The sequence below is a fragment of the Anolis carolinensis genome, chromosome 5 (genome assembly GCF_035594765.1).
Source record: "Anolis carolinensis isolate JA03-04 chromosome 5, rAnoCar3.1.pri, whole genome shotgun sequence".
NCBI lineage: Eukaryota > Metazoa > Chordata > Lepidosauria > Squamata > Dactyloidae > Anolis > Anolis carolinensis.
The window spans coordinates 48424870-48447132 of record NC_085845.1 but is presented as its reverse complement, the minus strand read 5'-3'; the positions used below and the strand labels follow the sequence as shown (position 1 = coordinate 48447132).

At 37.3% G+C, this 22263-nt stretch overlaps 1 protein-coding gene across 6 annotated transcripts in view; it reads right to left on the bottom strand.

Annotated features, from left to right (window-relative positions):
- Positions 1-22263, bottom strand: part of dclk2 (doublecortin like kinase 2) — a 113316-nt gene that overhangs the window by 73021 nt on the left and 18032 nt on the right. For all 6 annotated transcript variants that reach the window (XR_010006311.1, XR_010006312.1, XM_062981067.1 and 3 more), the window contains exon 2: positions 15020-15354. Coding sequence is in view for 4 of the 6 variants with exons in the window: in XM_062981067.1 (XP_062837137.1) it covers positions 15020-15354 (335 nt within the window). In the remaining 2 variants the exon portion in view is untranslated. The remainder of the gene's footprint in view (positions 1-15019; positions 15355-22263) is intronic.

The window sequence follows — 22263 nt, the reverse complement described above, 5'->3', positions numbered from 1 at the left end:
GCCAACAAGTGCCAGACGTTACAAAACTCATTATTTATTAATATATTACTATCTACAGATGATAGTATTTCATTATTATATACCAAGTATATGTTGTATATTTTGAGCTTAATTCTATTCCCAAACTTACTATCATACACCAAATCAGTCCTTCTGATACTTTGAGCAAGTTTTAATTGGAACATGTTTATGTGGATTGCATCCTATTTCATCAGATTATTCGCTACAATTCACAAATGCTAATGCCAAATTCTTAGAGTTTAAGTTGCCTCAAGACTCTTTTCTTTTCTGAAACATTAAAATGACTTTCCCATCTTAATGCATATTTGATTAATTTTGAGGGTCAGGTGTGAGGTCTAAATTAAACCATACTTGGAAAGCCCAACTAACATCAACCATATGTCCGTATTTATGCAGAGGAAGCTACTCTCTTATACATTCATATATGCGCACATACATTAAAACACATCATAGGTCGATATGGTACCATGTGTTAATTAAAATATGGAAACTCACTCATTATTTCCTACACATTATTCCTACATTCCTACATTATTTCCTTCTGAAGTAATAATAATTCCTGAATGTGCTAATGATAGAGAGATATGAATGTTAGCTGAAAATTGTGGAGCCATCTGGCTTTCTGACTATAATGGGGATAAGAGCAAATTATAATTATGTCAACAGAAAGACCTATTGACTCTTCTACAAGTCACATTCAATCATGAGGAGGGTGCGGCAGGACAAGGAAATTTAGCTTTAAGGAATGATAGCTGTAGAGCAGCTGTAAGAAAATTCTAGGTAGAGAGTAGGGCAGCTCAAAGGCAGATTATCTTCCATCAAAACAATTCTAAAAAATTTGGTAAATTACAAAGTACATGGTAATATTAGGGTTAAATAATATAAGAGGTCCCCGAACAGAATGAAAAAAAGATCATGATAAAGGGGGGGGGGGGGGGTGATAATGTCGGGATTTTCAAAAGAGTAGCTTGCAGCTGACAGATATTAATAAAGGTGAAGAATAAGAATGATGTAGAACTTTCCCTTCAACTCCCAATTCTTTTTCTTCAATGACCCAGTTATTTCAATTATCATTGTAACAGGAACTGATATTTTAGATGGTTGCTCAATTCTCTTATTTCTTTGTTTAGAAAAATATTCTTTTAGTCTTTTCTTTAGACACTATTTTTTCCAGGATATGGGATGAATCTAAAATGATATGACCAAGGCCATTTGTCTAATTTCTCTGGGAAGGGCATTCCACGGTCTGAAAGAAGCACACTCCTATTTCCCAACCAAATGTAATTTTAAAGATGGCAAGTGAGAGAAGAACCACCCCTATGGATCCTAAACTCCAGGCAGGTCTTTATGAGGAAAAGCAGGTCTTCAAATAACCTAGTCTCAAGCTATATAGGACTTCATTGGCCAAAAGCAACGATTTGCATCCAAAAACTGACTGGTAGGCAGCAGAGTTGTTTTATGCTTTATGTTACTTCAGCACCAGCATGGTGTAGTGGTTTGGTTGTTGGACTAGAATTTTATAAAGATCAGAGTTTGAATCCCCACTTCATCATGAAACCTCACTAGGTGCACTCAGCCTAGAAAAGTGGTTCTCAATCTGTGAGTCCCCAGGTGTTTTGGCCTACAACTCCCAGAAATCCCAGCCATTTTACCAGCTGTTAGGATTTCTGGGAGTTGAAGGCCAAAATATCTGGGGACTCACAGGTTGAGAACCACTGGCTTAGAAGGAAGGCAATACTCCCAGCCCCGAGCAAATCCTGCCAAGGAAATCCTGTGATAGGGAACCCCCGATGGGTTAAACCGCTGAGCTGCTAAACTTGCTGACCGAAAGGTCGGCTGTTTGAATCCAATGAGCTCCCACTGTTAGCCCCAGCTTCTGCTAACCTAGCAGTTAGAAAACATGCAAATGTGAGTAGATCAATAGGTACCGCTCCGGCGGAAAGGTAACGGCGCTCCATGCAGTCATGCCAGCCACATGACCTTGGAAGCTTCTACAGATAACATCGGCTCTTCGGCTTAAAAATGGAGATGAGCATCAACCCCCAGAGTAGGACACAACTAGAATTAATGTCAGGGGAAAACCTTTACCTTTACTAGGGTTAGCATAAGTTTAAAATGTTTTGAAGGCATACAATGACAACACATATATATTCCCTGTAAGTAGCCCTGCTTAACAGAACCTGTTTTCAGACATTTTTCAAAACTTTGCACAAAGTAAGTAACGATTCAAACAGGACCCAACTAAAGAATGTATCACTGTGGCTGGTTTAGAAATCTCTAGGGAAGGACATAGTTGGTACACTGGTTCAAACTATGCAAATGCACTCCTACCCACTGCAGATGCGTGAGTTTTCAGTTCATGATTGAAAGAAGGCGTACAACCAGATTGCAAACCTGTCTCTCCAGGGAAATGAAACTCTAACCAGTACAGGTTGATTTCCTCTCACTAATCTGCCTTCTGAATAACTAGGAGTTCTTCGATCTTGTCTGGATTAAATTTCAGTTTGTTCGCCCTCATTCATTATTTACTCAAAATACTGATTCAGAACTAAACAGCTTTCTCAGATTTAGAAGAGAAAAAGGTGCTGGGTGTCATTAGAATATACTGTATCACCAAAATCTAAATCTCTAGAAAACCTCTCCTTGATAAAGGTTAAATGTGAGGGGGCCAATACAAAAACCTAAGGAACATCACAAAGACACCAAACAGGACTCCCCCACTCCTAGACCACATTCTAAACTTCTTTTTGAAGTATAATAGTCACTGTGAAACTGTCTCCCCAGGTCCCATCCCAATGAGGCAGCTCCAAAGGATACCATGCTCAAAGCTGCTAGTAGGTCCAGCAGGACCAACAGGAACAATCAGCCACATCCATTTCCTGCTGAAGTCATTTACCAATGTGACAAAGTTCCATAAGTAGACTCTGAAATGAATCTAAATGAGGGGTCCTCAAAGTTTTTAAACAGAGGGCCGGTTTACAGTCGCTCAGATTGTTGGGGGCCAGACTATAGTTTGAAAAAATCATGAACACTGCACGTATCTTATTTGTAGTGCAAAAAAACATGAAAGAGCAATACAATATTTAAAATGGAGAACCACTGTAACCAAAAAAAACCCAACTTACCAGTATTTCAATGGGAATTGTGGGCCTGCTTTTGGCTTATGAGGTAGTCAAATTAATTGGGATTGTTGCTGTTGTTGTGTGCCTTCAAGTCATTTCAGACTTAGGGTGATCCTAAGTCTAAAGTTTAGGGTGCGGGCTGGTTAAATGACCTTGGAGGACCACATCTGGCACCTGGATATTAGTTTGGGGACCCCTAATCTAGACAATCCATCTCATCCAGAAACTTCTGGAGTTGAGAGGCCACTTTGCCTAGAAATTTAATATTGGTAATTTGCTAGTACAGGTCAAATATCTCTCACACAAAATGCTTGGGACCAGAAATGTTTTAGATCTCAGACTTTTTCAGATTTTGGAATATCTATATTTGGATACATGAATTTTCTTGGAGATGGTATTTGGGATTTTGGGATTCTGAATAAGGGGTTCTTTAACCTGCAGTTATCAGCTATGGTTGGGTTTAGGGAGATTATTTTAAAACCATGGTTTAACAACTTCCTCATTTAGACATGTAGAAACATCTCCTTGTTGTACACACCCTCTTTTTACCCAATTAGCCAGTTTCCCTGCCCTGTGGCACTTTCATCAGTTGGGAAGGGAAGGAATCCAGCAAAGCTGTAGTAGTCCTTACCTCTCCAAGCATCCCACTCACATCCTTTTTATTAATAAATGAAAAATACAGGAAACATCTATTTGTGTGGGCAAGTGCAACAACCCTCCCCACACACTGGCAAAATAACAGCCTCACACAAGAAGTTGAAATAACCACAGGCCACAACTTGTTTATTGTTAACAACTGAAATACTGGGTCAGCAGCCATACATGGTTTTTGGATCAAGGTATCGGACAGCTGACTGATGAGCCAAGGAAGGCAATAGGGGAAGGACACAGTGCAGGTTCTCATTCTATCTGCTCTGTGACACCTGCACCACCGCACCCCCTAGTAGCCACATCACAGACCATACCAGATCCAGGGCCTAAACTAATCGCCTCCAAGTTGTGACAGAGTTACAAAGAAAGGCAACCACATATAACAGCAACAAAACATACATCATAGAGGATAGGAGGATGGGGAGAGCTCAGCTGGGGGAGCCAGGCTCCACCTTACATGTGTAGCACGTGGACTGGAGGTAAGAGGTCTTCTCTCCATTCCACCTGCTGCAGACAATCAGGGTACAGGGGAGGGCCTGCCTCTGATTGGCTGGCCAGACCCAGGGTGGACCAGCAGCACACATGGCACAGGAGGAAGGAGCCCAGCAAAATGGTGGGTTGAGGAGAGCACCCACCACAACATCCCAGCCTGGTAAGTTGGGAAGGTTATTTATTGACTTAATGTAAAGTGAAACTTTTAATGTTCACAGAGGTTCTTCAAATAAGAAACAAAGCTGAATCAAAGATTTATGCTGGCTATATTCCATAATGGTGAAATAGTCTGGATGATGATAATCTCCCACTAGCCCTATTCCTATTTTCCTAAACAAAAACACACATGAAGGTGGAGCACACATTTTTTTTGCTTGTAACAGAGGACAGTAGCATGTGTCATTATGAATTAAGCATAATGGGATGTGACTCATTATATATCATCCTTTCCTGCTGCAGTATTCACATCTGGCTTCTGTCTAACAGTTAAGTTTTATTAAATTAGTCAAGATTTCAGTTTGCTCTCCATCTGACAACTAGTCAGCCTTTGACAATATGAAGAATTATTCCAATTTTGTCTACCGTGTAGGAACATCTTTAAGACTTTCTATGTGACTATCACTGCCACATGGTAGCCTACAGATTTTGTGATTTTCTCTAAGCAAAAGTTTGAGGAAGGACAGAGAATGAATGACTCAAAAATGATGGCAACTTCTATCTTAAGAAATTTTAAATGGGTTCTTATGCAGTCACTGAAATATGATGGCCCTGAAATATGATAAGTGAAGGTAGAAAATAACTATTCATGCCTTCCCAAAATAAGTTCATGACTTATAAACTTGTAATTCTCCTTTTTTACTCCAAGACAGGAAATGGCTGCAGGATGACTGATAGGGGAAAAAAGAAGAAAAACTTACACAAATGTTTGGAGAAAGCAAGCTATAATTGCACTTCATCTTCCTATACCACTTGGCTCCATTCTGCTGATATTCTTCTTTACAATATACTATGTATATGCTGGATAAAGATATATATCTTTACCATTTTGTCTTGGAGATGTGCCTTGCCAAATATGACTTGTGCTTTGAAACACAGGCTAATTGCTAACTTTTTTGTTTCTGGATAGGTTCAAAATTTTATGACTAATTCTTAGAAAAACATTACGGCTATCGATATCCCAGAAGATGCTCTGGGATAACTTCTAGCAATTCTTTGGTACATAGCCAAATCGTGTTTTACCTACACTTCTTTATAGACCTCCCTAGGGAAATGACAGATGGTGACTCTGTTTTATCCATGAAAAATCTATTCACCACCAATGATAGTCCTTTTAATGATTATTACTTGATTTTCTTACAGGAAAAAATCATATAAAGAAGTTCCTAACAGTGATGATTGGATATTAGTGAGCATTGATTTGCCTCATAAATACAGATGCACTTTTAAAATGTATTTCAAAATATTTTAATATACAAATAGTATTTAGTACAGATGCAAAACAGGACCTGAACAGTTAATGAATTAAATGTATAAGGAGTAAGTAAGTTTCACATAAACTAAATCTGTTTCTGCATATCTGGATATGTTTGAAGCACTAAATGAGCAAAGATGAGGCATTACAGGATGGCTGAGTGGCCATAAGAAAGCTGAACAAATTCTAGTAAATTATTACTTTGTGATTTCAGTACAGTAGACTGCAGTGCAATCAAATCACATAACTTGTCTAATGTTTCTGTTAAGGGCATGGATGGGTTGTAAGGTTATTTTTGCTTCAGAACAGAAAGCTGTATGCATTATTTGTAAATTCTAAACAAATTACATGCCTCATAAATTGTAGTGGGTGAAGTCACAGCTAAATATATGGAATGAAATTGGGTATTATAAAATTTCCTTCCTCAGTTGGTGCTCAAATCTAAAAATTAAAATTGTAATCAAAGCCACACACAAAAAAAATCTCACTACCCACAAATAGTTAAGTGCATTTTTTATTCCTATACCACCAAACATCTTATTTTCCATCGAGGAAAAAATGTATCTCAGTTTAACAATTAATAATGTGCAAACCAGGCATGGGCAAACTTTGGCCCTCCAGATGTTTTGGATTTCAACTCCCAGAAATCCCAGCCAGCTTACCAGCTGTTAGGAATTGTGAGAGTTGAGGTCCAAAACACCGGGAGGGGCCAAGTTTGCCCATGCCTGTGTACAAACAGTTGCACTGATGTCTAGGAATTTGAAATCATGGTAATGCTTTGGGAGGCTAAATAAATTTTTCAGATATTGGAGTGACAGAGGGATTATAGATTCCAGTTATACAGGCTACAATCTCTTATTTAGGTTATTAATTCTTCTGCCGTTTAAACTAATGTTTATAGAGTGTTCTAAGACTAGAGTGTATTAACAGAACTGAAGACAAAGAATAAGAAACATGGAAGGATTTTAGAGACATGCAAATTGAAATTCAGTTCCTTTGGGGGAAACAGTTATATTTTCAATAGTGGACCAAAGCAAACAAATTGAATTTTAGCAGGGATAAGTGTAAAGTAATCAATCTAGTCAGGAAAAATTAAGTACACCAATATAGGACAGGTGACACCTAGTTTGAAAGTAGTATATGTGAAAAGATCTGGGACAGTGATTCTCAACTTGCGGGTCCCCAGATGTTTTGGCCTTAAACTCCCAGAAATCCTAACAGCTGGTAAACAGCTGGTAAACAGCTGGTAAACAGCTGGTAAACAGCTGGTAAACAGGCTGTGATTTCTGTAACTTGTAGGCCAAAACACCTGGGGACCCACAGGACAGATTGAGAACCACTGATCTAGGAGTCTTAGAAGACTACAAGCTAATCATGAATCAACAGTGCCAAATAGATATCCAAAAAGCCAATGTAACTCTTGAGCTTCCTCAGTAGGCACATGGTGTCCAGATCTATGCTGCTTTGGTCAGACCTCCAATACCATGACCTCTTCTGGACAACACAGTTCAAGAAGCATATCAACATGCGGGAATGTGCCAGAGAAGTGTCACGAAGATGGCCAAAGATCTGGAAAATGAGCATTATAAGGACATTAGGAAGTTGGATATGTTTAACTCGGAGAGAAGACTGAGAAGTGACAAAGTAGCAATCTTTAATTATCAGAAGGCATGTCAGTAGAACATGCACACATTTGTTTTCTGCTGCTCCAGAGATTAGAATGCAAACCAATAGCTTCTTCCTAAACTTAAAGAACTTTATTGTATGAGTGGTTCAACCATGGAATGGACTACCTCAGAGTGAAGTTGGATGGATGTTTTTCAGAAGTGCTTCAGCTATGCATTCTTACATGGTGGGGAATTGGACTAGACAGTCCTTGTAGTCCCTTCCAAATCTTAGATTCTATTATAAACAACAATAATAAATAATAGTGAAACGTATTTTTCCCCATTTAACACTCACGGTTGGGACAACTAGCATGATTTGGTAGAAAGAGCTTTCTGGTATCTTTTCTTTCAAAAATTACATGGATTTAAGTACAATATCATATGGCAAGTCATTGATTATTACTCCAAGCAAATTAAGACTACTTTCGAAAGAGGACACAATTTCACTTGAATAGAGAAATCATGTTAATGTAGTGACAACTGTATGCTTATACCAACAAAAGAACACAAAAGCATTTGAACACATTACAAAGGTTAGATTCATAAAAAGAGAAACGTTTTGTATCATAGAGCACTGTAAGGCCATCGTAATGAAGGTTGAAGTGCATGAGAAATAAGCAGAAGTGCAAGTTAAAAACCAAATTAATGTTTTTAAAAGCAAAGAAAACCTGTTGCACTAATGAAACATGTATTAATTTGCACACGTCATCAGAGTTTAGATATATATATTTTTTAAAAAACTGCTGCTCCCTAAACTTCACATCCAGTATAAACATCTGTGTTTTCTACTCAGAATATGGAAATCTGTTGTAGTTGTTTTTATTTTATACTGAGATTTACATTTAATTTGTATAGTATTTTTAAAACTATACTTTAATATATTCATTTTGTCAGGCTTGAAAAATCAAAAACCAACTTCAAGAAATTTAATTAGCTCACAAAATACAACTTCTTCAAATGACTTCATAAAACCCCCCATGGAAGTCAAATTTAGCAGCTGTTCTTTAAAATCTCAGCTCTATCTGAAGACAAAAAGGCGACATTACCTTAAAAACAGGGTAGCACACAGAAACTGAACAAAACCAATGGAAATGAACTTATTATGCAGATCTTGAATAGGCATAGGCCAGCTGCAAGGAAAAAACAATGAAAACATTTCCCAGCTAATTGTCTGCAAATTGTCCAACTCAGTGGGAGGCAGCAGATATTCAAAATCTAGATTCAAAACCTTATGATTTTATCCTAGAGTAGCAGATGGTAAGTCATCCTAACATCCTACTCATTTGCAATTCATTCTATCTTCTATTACCTAAGTGTACTAAAACAAATTAAATAAAAGACTGTTCAAAAGCTAACTGGAAAGGGCTTTACAATAATCAAGCCAAATAAAATACTTTTCACCTTTCTTCAAAAATCAGATGCTTAAGAAACATTGTTAACTGCTAAATATTGTTCGAATTCATCTTGATTCTTTTAATCTCCATAAAATTAAATTATTTCCTGCCACTCCAGCATCTGCATAATGATGATATTATAATGATTATATTTATTTATGCCCTGCTATTATCTCATGAACCAAAACCAAATATAGAATCACAGAATCATAGAATCATAAAGTTGGAAGAGACCTCATGGACCATCCAGTCCAATCCCCTGCCAAAAAACAGGAAAATCACATTCAAAGTACCTATGACAGATGGCCATCCAGCCTCTGTTTAAAAGCCTCCAAAAAAGAGCCTCCATCACACTCCAGGACAGAGAGTTTCACTGATGAACAGCTCTCACAGTTAGGAAGTTCTTCCTAATGTTCAGGTGGAATCTCCTTTCCTGTAGTTTGAAGCCGTTGTTCCGCATCCTAGACTGTAGGGCAGCAGAAAACAAGCTTGCTCCCTCCTCCCTATGACTTCCCCTCACATATTTATACATGGCTATCATGTTTCCTCTCAGCCTTCTCTTCTTCAGGCCAAACATGCCCAGCTCTTTAAGCCGCTCCTCACAGGGTTTGTTCTCCAGACCCTTGATCATTTTAGTCGCCCTCCTCTGGACACATTCCAAAATCCCATTGGCTTTTTTTTTTTTTGCTGCCGCATCACATTGTTGGCTCATGCTCAACTTGTTGTCCACAAGGACTCAAAGACCTTTTTCATACGTACTGCTGTTGAGCCAGGCGTCCCCCATTCTGGCTCACAACCTTTACAAACTATACAATTAAAAATATACAGAAAGTAAATAATAAAATAGGATTAAACTAAGACAATTACTAAAACAATTCAGTTAAAATACAATTTCACAAATAAAGAAATAGCTGATAAAACAATTCACTCACACCATATAGTATGCCTCCTTAGCACTACCATGTGTGACAATAGAAAAATTAGGGCAATACATATTTGTTTTCCAGTGTAACGTAAGTCTTTATCCAAGGTATTTGTTGGTTGGTTCAAACAGACAGGAAGCTGAGTCTCCAAAAGTCTCTTTATTGTTGTTAAATAAATAAACAACCTTCAAATCAGGTCTCGCAGACTTCAGGCCATGACTTACTTGGTTGAGTCTATCCATCTGTAATGCAGTCTTTCTCTTTTCCTACTGTTTTCTGCCTTGCCAAGCATTACCCTCTTCTCTAGTGCCTTCACATGATCTGTCCAAAGTACAACAGTCTCACTCTTGTCATTGTGGTTGCTAATAAGAGGTTTGTCTCGATTTCCTTTAGGATGCTTTTTCAAATGTCTTTTTAGCAGTCAATGTTGTCGATAGAAGTTTTCCCCAGCAACATGTTTCAAATGAGTTGATCTTCTTATTAGCTTTCTACACTGTCCAGGCTTCACAATCATACATATGGCAGGAACAATTCTAATGCTAAAATATATCTTTATACTTCAAGATCCTGTCTAGCTTATTTATAGCTGCCCTTCCAAGTCCAGGATATTTTCTCATTTCTTGACTAATCTCCAAAATGCATCTAAGAACATTTTTTCTATCAGCACCCCCCTCCCCCACTTTTCTTATGAATTTAATTTTGATGGCCAAACAAATATATCTGAGGGGAATGGGACTGCAGTGTCTCTATAAGCCTGCACTGTTAATGATGATGGCTAAGGTTGATGGGAACTGTAAATCATAAATGCTTGTAAGGCTGTGATTGCCCACACTCGTGCTACACTCTTTCTGACTAGAAATATCACTGTAAGGATATCTTTTTTCACAGAAAGATGTGGCTTTTACTCCAAACTCATCATTTATGGTGGGAAAAGACATTTAAGAAACATTTTTGCTCAAACAGAGATTCACTAGACCCTTTCCAGCATTTACTTTCCATTTCCCAAAGTGACATTCCCCATCCATGTAGCAGGTAGAGGAAGGTAAGCATTGGCTTCCTTGCGCCTTTAGAATCAAGTGCTTAGAGAGTTCCCTGGGGAATTTTCAAGTATTTAACTTTAATGCACAAATCATTTTCAAGAGAAGAATTTTGTGACTGCCTATTAACTACAAGACTGTGAGCACAGCCTTAATAAGGGATTTTATGTTTTTATCTGGCACCAACTCCATCCCAAATTATGTCAGACTGCTGAGCACATGCTCACAAAAAGGAATTAAGTTTATGATGTAGACTATCTGGAAATATATAGGATCCAATAGTATATATAGTAAATAAACTTTTTAAAACAAACAGCATGCTTATTCCCTTCTTCTTTGTTGCAAGCTGTGCTCCTTTTCTTTTCTTTTTTCTTGATAGTTCTATAACAATGTATTGTTGAAGGCTTTCATGGCCGGGATCACAGGGTTGTTGAACATGGCCATACAGCCCGGAATACATACAACAACCCAGTTCTATAACACCCTCAGAAGAAACAAGAGGAGGCAGCCCTTCTTCCTCTGCCTCCTACAATAATAACTAAATAACAAATTATGCTATACGGAATTTATGTTACAGTAGAATCCCCCAGTGGTGCAGCATGTTAAAACTTGCACAGATTCGAATCTGGGGAGCAGTGAGCACCTGCTGTTAGCCCCAGCTTCTTCCAACCAAGCAGTTCATAAACATGCAAATGTGAGTAGATGAATAGGTACCGCTCAGGCAGGAAGGTAACAGCGCTCCATGCAGTCATGCTGGCCACATGACCTTGGAGGCGTCTACGGACAATGCTGCCTCTTTGGCTTAGAAATCGAGATGAGCTCCAACTCCCAGAGTCTGACACGACTGGACTTAATGTCAGAGGAAAACCTTTACTGGAGAGGACATATTGGTAGGCAAAGGTAAAGGTTTACCTGACATTAAGTCCAGTCATGTCTGATTCTGGGTGTTGGTGCTCATCTACATTTCTTAGCCAAAGAGTCGGCATTGTTCATAAAGACCTCCTAGGTCATGTGGCCAGCATGACTGCATGGGGCACCATCACCTTCCCACAGAAACGGTACCCACTGCACCATCAAGGGCTCCTTTTTTACACACAAAGTAAAGAGATGCTTTGGAGCTCTGGAGAATGCTCTGACTTTACTTAACATGATGCAAGACCATATTAACTGGTTTTGCCCTGAGTTATTGGAGGAAAGTCCCTGTGCATCATGTGGACACCCAGGAGCAACATTTTGTATAAATGCTGTTTTTACTGTGTTTTTATTGATCTACTTGTTCTATGTCTTCGGTCCTGTGTCCCGTGTAGCTGCCCTGAGTCCCTGCAAGGAGATGATGGTGGGGTAGAAAAATAAAGTTACTTATTTACTTACTTAGCCAACTTTAGGATATGTGGCCGGTGTAAACAGGTCGTCTGCCTGCCTACTCAGAAGCAACTCATATTGATTGAATAAGTCTTAGAAAAGAACATACAGGATCACTACTAACTGATTTTATGGAAATAATTAATGGAAAATTCTTTACACCAAAATAGAGAAGAAGACAATGTTTCTGTCCGATGTCAGCACACTGCAAATTTCACTGACAACCTTTTACTTTATCTTTTTGAAATAGCCAATATATTAAGCTATTTCATTTTAAATCTATATTACATTTACTGAAAATAGTTGATATTTCACAAGAAATGTTATGACAAACAAAAAAAACCCCAATTATTTCTTTAAACATTCATAGATGTTACATAGTCAAAGAAAACACATAACTTTCAAGAAACGTAGGTCCAGATTTCTTTAAAGGAAAACATAATTAACTATTTGGAAAATGCTTTTCCTGCCCAAAAATCTTTTCAGTTTCTGTCAACAGTACAGTAACATTATACAATTGTTATTTAAGAAAAATTGGAGGCACAAGCAATTTACTCCATTAGAAAAACAGTTTCCATTAGTTGGTAATTGGAAAGGCCTTGTCTGCCAAACTTTATAGTGTCCATCTGCCTCATGTAAAACTGCAACAGGAATTCACTCCCAATGTATAGAAATTCATTTGGAGATTACATTAGGAAAGGGAGAAAATATTTAAATGTTAAGAAAGTAGATGATATGTTCCATTGCTCAATAAAATTATAAGTAATATAGAAGTATAAAGATAATTTGACAGGCACACCATACATGATGGGAAATGTTAGCTCTAGGTCATCTGAAAGGAAAAAATTTTGGCTATTTGTAACAGGGCCCTGCTCTCGGTCCCGCCTACCTCGCAAACGCGGCTGATGGGAACAAGGGACAGGGCCTTCTCGGTGATGGCACCCCAGCTGTGGAACAACCTCCCCAGAGAAGTCAGACAAGTTCCAACTCTTTTGGGTTTTCAAAGAGCCCTAAAAACATGGCTATGTGCCCAGGCTTTTAACAAATAAATGATAAAGATGACACAGGCTGACCTATGGATAAGGCACGAGGTTTTCGGATGAACGGATCTGAGCATATATATTTTTAAAATTTATATACTGTAATTTTATATAGTACTTAATTGTTTTAACTGATTTTATGTATTGCTGATTGATTTTGTATAGGCATCTAATTGTGCCAGTGTTGCAAGCCGCCTTGAGTCCCTTCGGGTGTGAAGGGCAGGATATAAATATTAGAAATAAATAAATAGTTTATATTACCATGGAAAATTTAAGAAGCTCTAAAATTGTGTATGGTAAGTCCTGATTATTACTTTGAAGGGGGACCACCAAAGAATCCCAGGTACTGCAGGCCATATTTCAAAAGAAGGTAATTCCTTGCCCAAGAAAACTCTATGAAATTCATGGGATTACTGTAAGTTACCTGATGACTTGAAGTTACATAGAGACACACAGTATTCTGTATATTTCTGAGAGCCATAAGCATAACATATGTGTGAAAATCTGACAGGGCAAAATAAGAATGAGAATAAGTCATTCAGAAAACAAATACAGTAGAGTCTCACTTATCCAAGCTAAACGAGCCAGCAGAACCTTGGATAAGCGAATTTCTTGGATAATGAGGGACTAAGGAAAAGCCTATTAAACATCAAATTGGGTTATGATTTTACAAATTAAGCACCAAAACATCATGTTATACAACAAATTTGACAGAAAAAGTAGTTCAATAAGCAGTAATGTTATGTTGCAATTACTGTATTTACGAATTTAGCACCAAAATATCATGATATATTGAAAACATTGACTACAAAAATGCCTTGGATAATCCAGAACCTTGGATTACTGTTAGCCTTTGATGCACACACATTATTTAATTTAGTAGACTGGCTAGTACCGCTGACCTGAACAGCAGAGGATGGAGGTCCCCTCCACCCCACTGAGATCATGGATGCCACCACTGAACTAATCAGAAACCTATATTGCCTACTTTCCCCTGCACTTAGGTGCTCTGCTGGCCATAGAACATCATGATAACCTCTATGTACAAGCCCCCAAATGAAGAGTTCTGTTTCTTCTCTCCTGAGAACTTTGATAGGCACCAAAGGGCAGTAGTAATTGGTGACTTTAACAGCTATAGCCATGGGCTTTGCCCAGGAGGATAAAAATGGAGAGGCTGTCCTTTCCTGGGCTGAATTGCATAAGCTATCACTTATTCATGATAGTAAGCTCCCACCATTCTACAACAGTGGGAGATGGCACCAGGGATATAACCCAGACCTCTGTTCATGAGTGACAATATTGTGCAACAATGCACCAAATCAGTGGGACCACCAATACCAAACACACAGCATCGGACGATAATATGCCAAATGTTTCCAACTATAAGGCCTCAGGAAGTTCGATTTAAACGAAGATTCAAAGGCAGATTGGTCTAAATTCTCATATATGTTAGATGACAAGATTATATTGGTCACCCCAATTCCTGAGGAATACAAGCACTTTATTGCAGTATTGTTGTATCCAGTAAAGCCTTCATATTAGCAGAATATAGAGACACATAAAGGGGGGGGGGGCATCTTCCATACAATTCAGGATGAATTTCCAAATGATGAAAGGATTAGAAACTTGCATTATTTGACCCAATACACCTGCAATCACCTTTGCTTCCCACCCTACTTGTTAAGCAAGTAAATGAATGCAGGCAGAACAAAAAAATTCTGCATCACGAGGAAATCAAAATTATTAATTACATTGTTTTTACCTGTACATAATTTAGCTTTGGCACATCTCAAATCCTGCAAATAAAGACCATTAAGATTTTCTGTTATTTTTTCTTACCTGCTTTCCATCCAGTGTACAAATTCTCTTGACTATTCCCGAATCTAACTTAATAGCTTCTGTTATATCAGTCAACACTTGGTCAAAGGAATGAGCAGTCTTTTTATTAAGCAAAATTCTCACAGCTTTCCGTGGTTTCACTCCACTTCGTATAACGGTTACCAGTTTGGGTTTAATGAAGTCCTTGCTCTCCTTCAAATCACTTCTTGATGATGACAAAGATGTAAGAGATCGAGATGACCCAGACTTTATGTTGACAGACCAGTTTGGATTAACATTCTTAGTGTAATCAACTTTCCGAAATGGTTCATTGGATGCACAAACATAGCTTTCACCTGGTCAGAAGATAGAGAAAAGAAAAGAAATACATTATATTTCTTGCATTATAGTCACTACTATGTATTACTTGACATATTTTCATCCATTTCGGTTTTAAATATCAAATGTCTAAATATTCTAAAAGCACCAGATCCGTCAGATCTTTGAGACTAAGCAGGGCCAGCCTTGGTTAATACTTAACACCATAAGATGTCATAGATTTTGTGATTTTTTTTGTTTGTTTTATAACATTTATTCAGAGGCCTTTGCTACTGCCTCCCTCGAAGTCTGAGAATATGACTTTGCCAAAAGTGACTTCCATGGATTTGAATCCTGAGCTCCTAGTATAATACTCAAATCGAGTGATACTGGCTCTTGTTCATAATAGATCAGCAATAATATATGGTTTACAGTTATGACTACAAAAGACATTTGCTTCATAGTCATATGCTTTCCACAAACATGTTCATTCATGCTGATGAGTAAGTAAGCCAGTTGCACAAGGAGCACAAGTTGATGGGTGGCCACATACATCCAGTAGTACAAGGTACGCACAATCAATATTTTGAAATCAGGAAAAACTGAGAACTGAGTCTACGAAGACTGGAAAAACAAGAGAACTCATACAGGAACACAAAGGGTCAGTCATACCACATTCTCAAGTAAGGATGCCCTCTTATATAGTTTTTTCCAGGCCAGGAGAAACAAATCACCAGCCTGAGTGGGCAGGGTCAGTCCAGGATTGGAGGCTATTAAGCTGCCTAGGCAGATGGTGTAACATGCTTACCAAATGGAGCGACTGCATACAGAGCTACATTATACTTTCCCACAGTGTTTTGAAATTTACCACAACAACAAAGCCCTGCAGGAAAACATATAGGTCAATTATAAATAACAAACTGTTGCAAAAATAAAAGCCGCCTTTGGTTATATCAAATGTTTAATGATCTAATGATACTCGTATTCAAAGTTCTGCACAAAACCACACACACACAAGAATTAAAAGGAAAATAAATTGATAGCAACAAGTTAAATGTGGCCTCATGACACAGAAGCACAAGGAAAGCACTGGCATGGATTCTGGAATTTGCTCACCAGCATGCAAGCATATTGATATAACCGTGTATAGGCACATCAATATGGGCCTACACATTTAATTTTATTTGTAGCCCTCAAAGTCTCTACAGGTCATATTTAAAGACAACTAGGAACTGTAATGTAATAGTAACAGTGTTATTAAAATGTTCCTTATTAACCTAACAGACATAAACATCTTACATTCCTCTGCAAATAAAACAGTATTGCACTATGGACCTTCTGAAGTTCCTGTATAGCCTTCCAAGGATCCCTATATAAAAGACATTATAATATAAAGATGTTACAGAAATATCTGCTAAGTCCATATTCATGGCAACTTATTTCACATCATCAACTGGTTACAAAAAAACTCAGTCTAAACTACACAACTTCGCTTTAGAAACACAGGAATCCTATCTATCTAATATCTATTGTTCTCAATGTCTATGGAAAGAACCATTAATTAAAACTGTTCAAAATCTAGGCCAAAAAAGTATTTTAACACTGTGTAAAGATATGAATGTGCATGCGTACACATTCTTGTTTCAATAGGCTTTCATGCTGGTGAGTTTAACCTTCTTGACACTAGTTTTCATATTCTATACTATTACTTTTGTGTGCATGTATATTCGATAGCAATATGGTAACCTGGTTATGACAGTGTCCTTTCCATAGTTGGCTCAGTGTGTTAAAGCGCTGAGCTGCTGAACTTGCAGACTGAAAGGTCCCAGGTTCAAATCCCAGGAGCGGAGTGAGCACCCACTGTTAGCTCCAGCTTCTGCCAACCTAGCAATTCAAAAACATGCCAATGTGAGTAGATCAATAGGTACCGCTCCGGCGGGAAGGTAACGGCGTCCCATGCAGTCATGCCGGCCACATGACCTTAGAGGTGTCTACGGACAACGCCAGCTCTTCGGCTTAGAAATGGAGATGTGAACCAACCCCCAGAGTCTCACACGACTGGACTTAACGTCAGGGGAAACCTTTACCTTTACCTTTTTATCTGTCATAAGGCTACATATGACTTCTTGCTATTAATGTATTTTCCTTTGAGCTCTTGTATACATGGTCTGGTATAGCGCTTTGCATGGATGTATCTTTGCATTTAAGACATTATCTATGACAGAGGTCCCCTAACTGAGGCCCGTAGGCCGGATGCGGCCCTCCAAGGTCACTTACCTGGCCCTTATCCTAAACTTTAGACTTAGGATTGACCTAAGTCTGAAACGACTTGTAGGCACACAACAACAACTAATTTAGGACTATTTAATCATAGCCTGCCCCCCAACAGTCTGAAGGATCATGAACCAGCCCTCCACTTAAAAAGTTTGAGGACCCCTGATCTATGACATCACAGGCTAGATATGTAAGTTCTCTACTGGCAACTCACATGACCTTCTTTCTGCATGAACCATCTGTATTCAAGTCATTGTGAAATCATAGCTTCAAAATATTCAGAAGACATTTCCTTTTATAGCATCTTTCAAAATGTGACACCACTCTACTTTATTCCAGTTATAAAGGAGAAATTTTACTTGATCTGAGATTATTAGCATCTGGACTAATACATTTTCACACCTTTTTATTAATCAGTTGTGCCACCTGAGATCAAAACAAGAGCTTAAGACTAGTTGGCTGTAATCAGAGATGCAAAGTAGAATTTTTTCAATGCTATTTTGTCTCTTGAAAATGTTCTACATCACATGCACACACGCACACACGCACACACGCACACACACATACAAGATCTTATTTATCCATAGTTGTCTGGGCTGTTGTGCTGCAATCAACCCTTTAGTGAAACAGGATATTTCACTCATTGCTCCTAATCAGAAGTTTCTCAGCTTGAAATGGCACTGATAGGTAGTGCAAACAATGAGTGAGAAGAAAGTAAAGGACTACAATTACACTTCAGCATAATAAGTTAAACAGCTGATGTAAGCTATGTCAAGTAAAACACTTTTAATGTAAATGCCCTAAAATAATGTTCTTTTAGGTGTAGTAATTTAAGAGAGGGTTAGATTGTACCACATAAAGCTTAGAATGTGTTTGAATATAACATTCAAACCAAACGTGCTAAATTAGATAACATCACTTACACCACTGAAGAATATTACCAGTGATATGGGTTTTCTGGGAAAAGTAGAAAATTCGGGTGCATAGTACTTAGAAGGAGTTATCTATATACAATTACCTTGACACATATTTTCATATACCCACACCAACACCTGTTTAACCTAAAAGGATTACATTTTAGCTGAAGCACAAATGAATTATAAAAAGAAAAAAAAATGCAACTTCAGCAGTTGTCACATATGATTACCCTTTGGATGCAAGCATACTTTAATATTCTCGGTTTTGCATATATCAGCTAGATCATCATAAACTAGTAGTAATTCAGCTCTGAAACACTACAAATAACTGACTTGCTTAGTGAATTGAAACCTCAGAGGACAAAACAAAGGAACTGCATAGGATTGTAGCCCTTTTCAAGTTGGAGAAAGAGAAGGCTGACATTTTCATAAACAGTACATATTAGGAATAGCTGTCTGAAGCTACACTCCTACACCCAATTCCTTGCAATTTTCTTTTGAGGACACATGTGTAGGATTGTGTTGTGAATCAACTTTGCTTCCAAAACAATGTCTCCAAGGGATATTACTAGCATTTGTACAGAAAAAGAGAAGTATCAACATAATTCCTCTCTCCAAGGAAATATTTTGTTTTAAAGATAAATCTGTATGTTTATGTCCATATTTTATGTATCTTCTGCACATAAAACTCCCGAATTTGATTATATGCTTTATTATGCAGTATGTGTCATAGTTTGCATAAACATTCAGTGTTTAAACACATGGTTTTAATCTCAAAGGATCTCCATCCAATGAACAAAAAATAATCTGATGTACCATTTATTAATTCCCCTCAGAAAGCCAACACCAATTTGTTGAAATAATTTCTCTCCTGGGTGATTGTCAATATTTATGTTATTGCTTATGAAGGGGAAATTTTTTTTTGCATTGGTTATACAGGATTCAGTAATGCTAAGGGGAAGTGCTTCAGGGCTTGGAATGCAAATGTTAGCATGTCATTTAAAATGAAAATGAATATTTGTCCTTTGAACAAGAGATAAAAAGAACCCATCATTTTCAACTAATTCAAATATTTGTCATGTGTTCTTGTGGTCTCCTTTTCCTAAATACAGATTCATTTTGTTCATGTTCTATTCCCATCAGTGTCAAACTGCTAGAGAAAGAGATTTTATTTTCTAACAATATTACCAGCGTTTCAAAAAGTTTGATTAGGAAGCCTACTGATTTTCAAAAATAGTTAAAATTATCACGAGTAATAACTTGTAGATTGAAAGTATAAAGGTTTTCAAATTGTCACTCTTTAAAAAAAATGCACACAACATTTATGACCACAAGTATGTAGTTTGGCTTGAGAGAAAATATTGAAATTATAGGAAGCCTCCAAAGTAACATGCACAAATATTCACACTATGGAACAAGGTGACATGTTGGTGTTAAGTACCATCTGTTAACAGCCGGTCTACCCTGAAGGAATTTGTGCCATATTGCTGAAGAATTTGGGCAGAATTATGTTAGATGTTAGACATCTGATATCTAAAACATGCATGTTTCCCATTTAGATATTTTGACAGAGCTTTTTATTATTATTTTATTATTAGTTGTTGACGGCTGTTTTATACCATGCCATATTGTTGTTTGGTTTATATTTTTATGATGCTGTTTATGAAGTTTAATGTTGTTACATTTTAACTACAATAGAGTCTCGCTTATCCAACCTTCTCTCATCCAACGTTCTGTATTATCCATTTAGTAGTCAATGTTTTTGTAGTCAATGTTTTCAACACATTGTGACGTTTTGGTGCTAAATTCATAAATACAGTAATTACTATGTAACATTACCATGCATTGAACTGCTTTTTCTGTTGATTTGTTGTAAAACATGATATTTTGGTACTTAATTTGTAAAATCATAAAAGTTATTTGATGTTTAATAGGTTTTTCCTTAATCCCTCCTTATTATCCAACATTTTTGCATATCCAACTTTCTGCCGGCCCGTTTATGTCGGATAAGCAAGACTCTACTGTTTGCTGATTGGGCTTCTCCCTATGTAAGCCACCCTGAGTCCCTTCGGGGAGATAGAGGTGGGATACAAAACTAAAGTTGTTGTTGTTATAAAGTTGTTATTATTATATTCAGAGATAGAATTACTGACAAACAAATCAATGTTAAGATGTCATAAAATCTTAATTTTTTCCCTCCTGTTTACTGGTCAATTCTCCCAATGTATGGCTGGCCCTACATTGCCAAATAATGCATTTTGAATCAGTTGAACTGCATGATATCAGTGTGCACTGACCATATAATGCAGATTCAAACTACATAATATGGCAATGTAGATCCAGCCTAAGGAGATCTCAGCCACTGATAGATGAGTATCCCAGATTTTCAAAGTAAAGAAGTTATAAACAATTATTTATGAACTCTTTTGTTGCATTTTATTCATGCATTCAGATTTCTCATTGTTACTTTATTAAGCAAAGATTAGATTTAACACATGGTTATTATAGCTTTTTGAAAGGGAGAGAAAAAAAAGAAGTGGCAGCAGTCCTAAATGACAATAATGCATCTGATTTGTCAGGAGAAATGATACTGACACTAACACTAGGAGTTTTCTTGTCAAAAATATCATAAGAGCCATCTGCCACAGAATTAAATGTTAGAAGCATCTTATGATGAAGAGTGAAAGTTGCCAATGGCAGCGTGCCCACATTCTAGTAACACAATCATTTGGAAACCAGCTTTGCATCTCATTCCCAAGAAAAAACATGTACAACTATAGTACCAAGGATTGACTATCGGTATGAACAAGACATGGTTCTATTCAGACCTACTTTAAATAGAGCGTAATCTTAGCTTGTTATTCTTGCCGGTTTCCATCTCTGTTAACATGCTGCCTCATCGTAACATACCATCACATGGTGATGCGGTGAGGCAAAGCATCACTTGAAAACACAATCATATCTAAGTTACGTATGTAGAAGATGTAGGTATAACCCAAGTACCAGACTCTCTTTCCCAGACCCAAAGATCACGTGTATATTGAGGTTATTTAATTTAAAAATATACTTTAATACCTTAATTGTCTTAATTCCTTTATTCTGGAAGATTTGAAGTATGTGAGGAATAGGATAGTATGTTGCTTAGTATGTAATTTAGTTTATTTGATGCATTTTACTTTTTTAAAAGGCTCGAAGCATCTTAATTTGGCAGCATCTTCATCTGATTGCTTTCTAGGGAGCCCCTGTTCAGTCTCTTGTGCAAAACTAAAGTTTCTTGGACAATGTTTACATTAATCAAAGTAATGAAAATGGGGACAAACTGTCAGGATACCTAAATAATTACAGAAACCAACAGTATTTGGCAGGGAAATGGTATAAAGTTCTGCTGTCCTAGGTGAATAATAATGAAATGGAGACATGTCCTTGAGAATACTTTCTGAAATATTTCTAAGGACCAGATGAAGGGCATCTTTTAATAGGATTTGTTTCTTTTTATAGGAAAAAATGGAGTGTTGTGTCTTTGTGTATTAACATAGAAACAGAACAAGTATTTCTGAAGGTACAGAATCAAAGTGAACTTCAAAGCAGTGTCATTTTGTGAAGTGAGCAGCTGGCCAAGTTTGGGTAGATATAGCTAATTTGGGGACAGACAGAGTCTTGTCTGTTAAAGAGTTTAGATTTTTCATTTCTTTGTCATGCAAAAATCTTTTCTAGTCTTATCCCTCTCTCTCAATGTTTATAATTTAATAATTAACA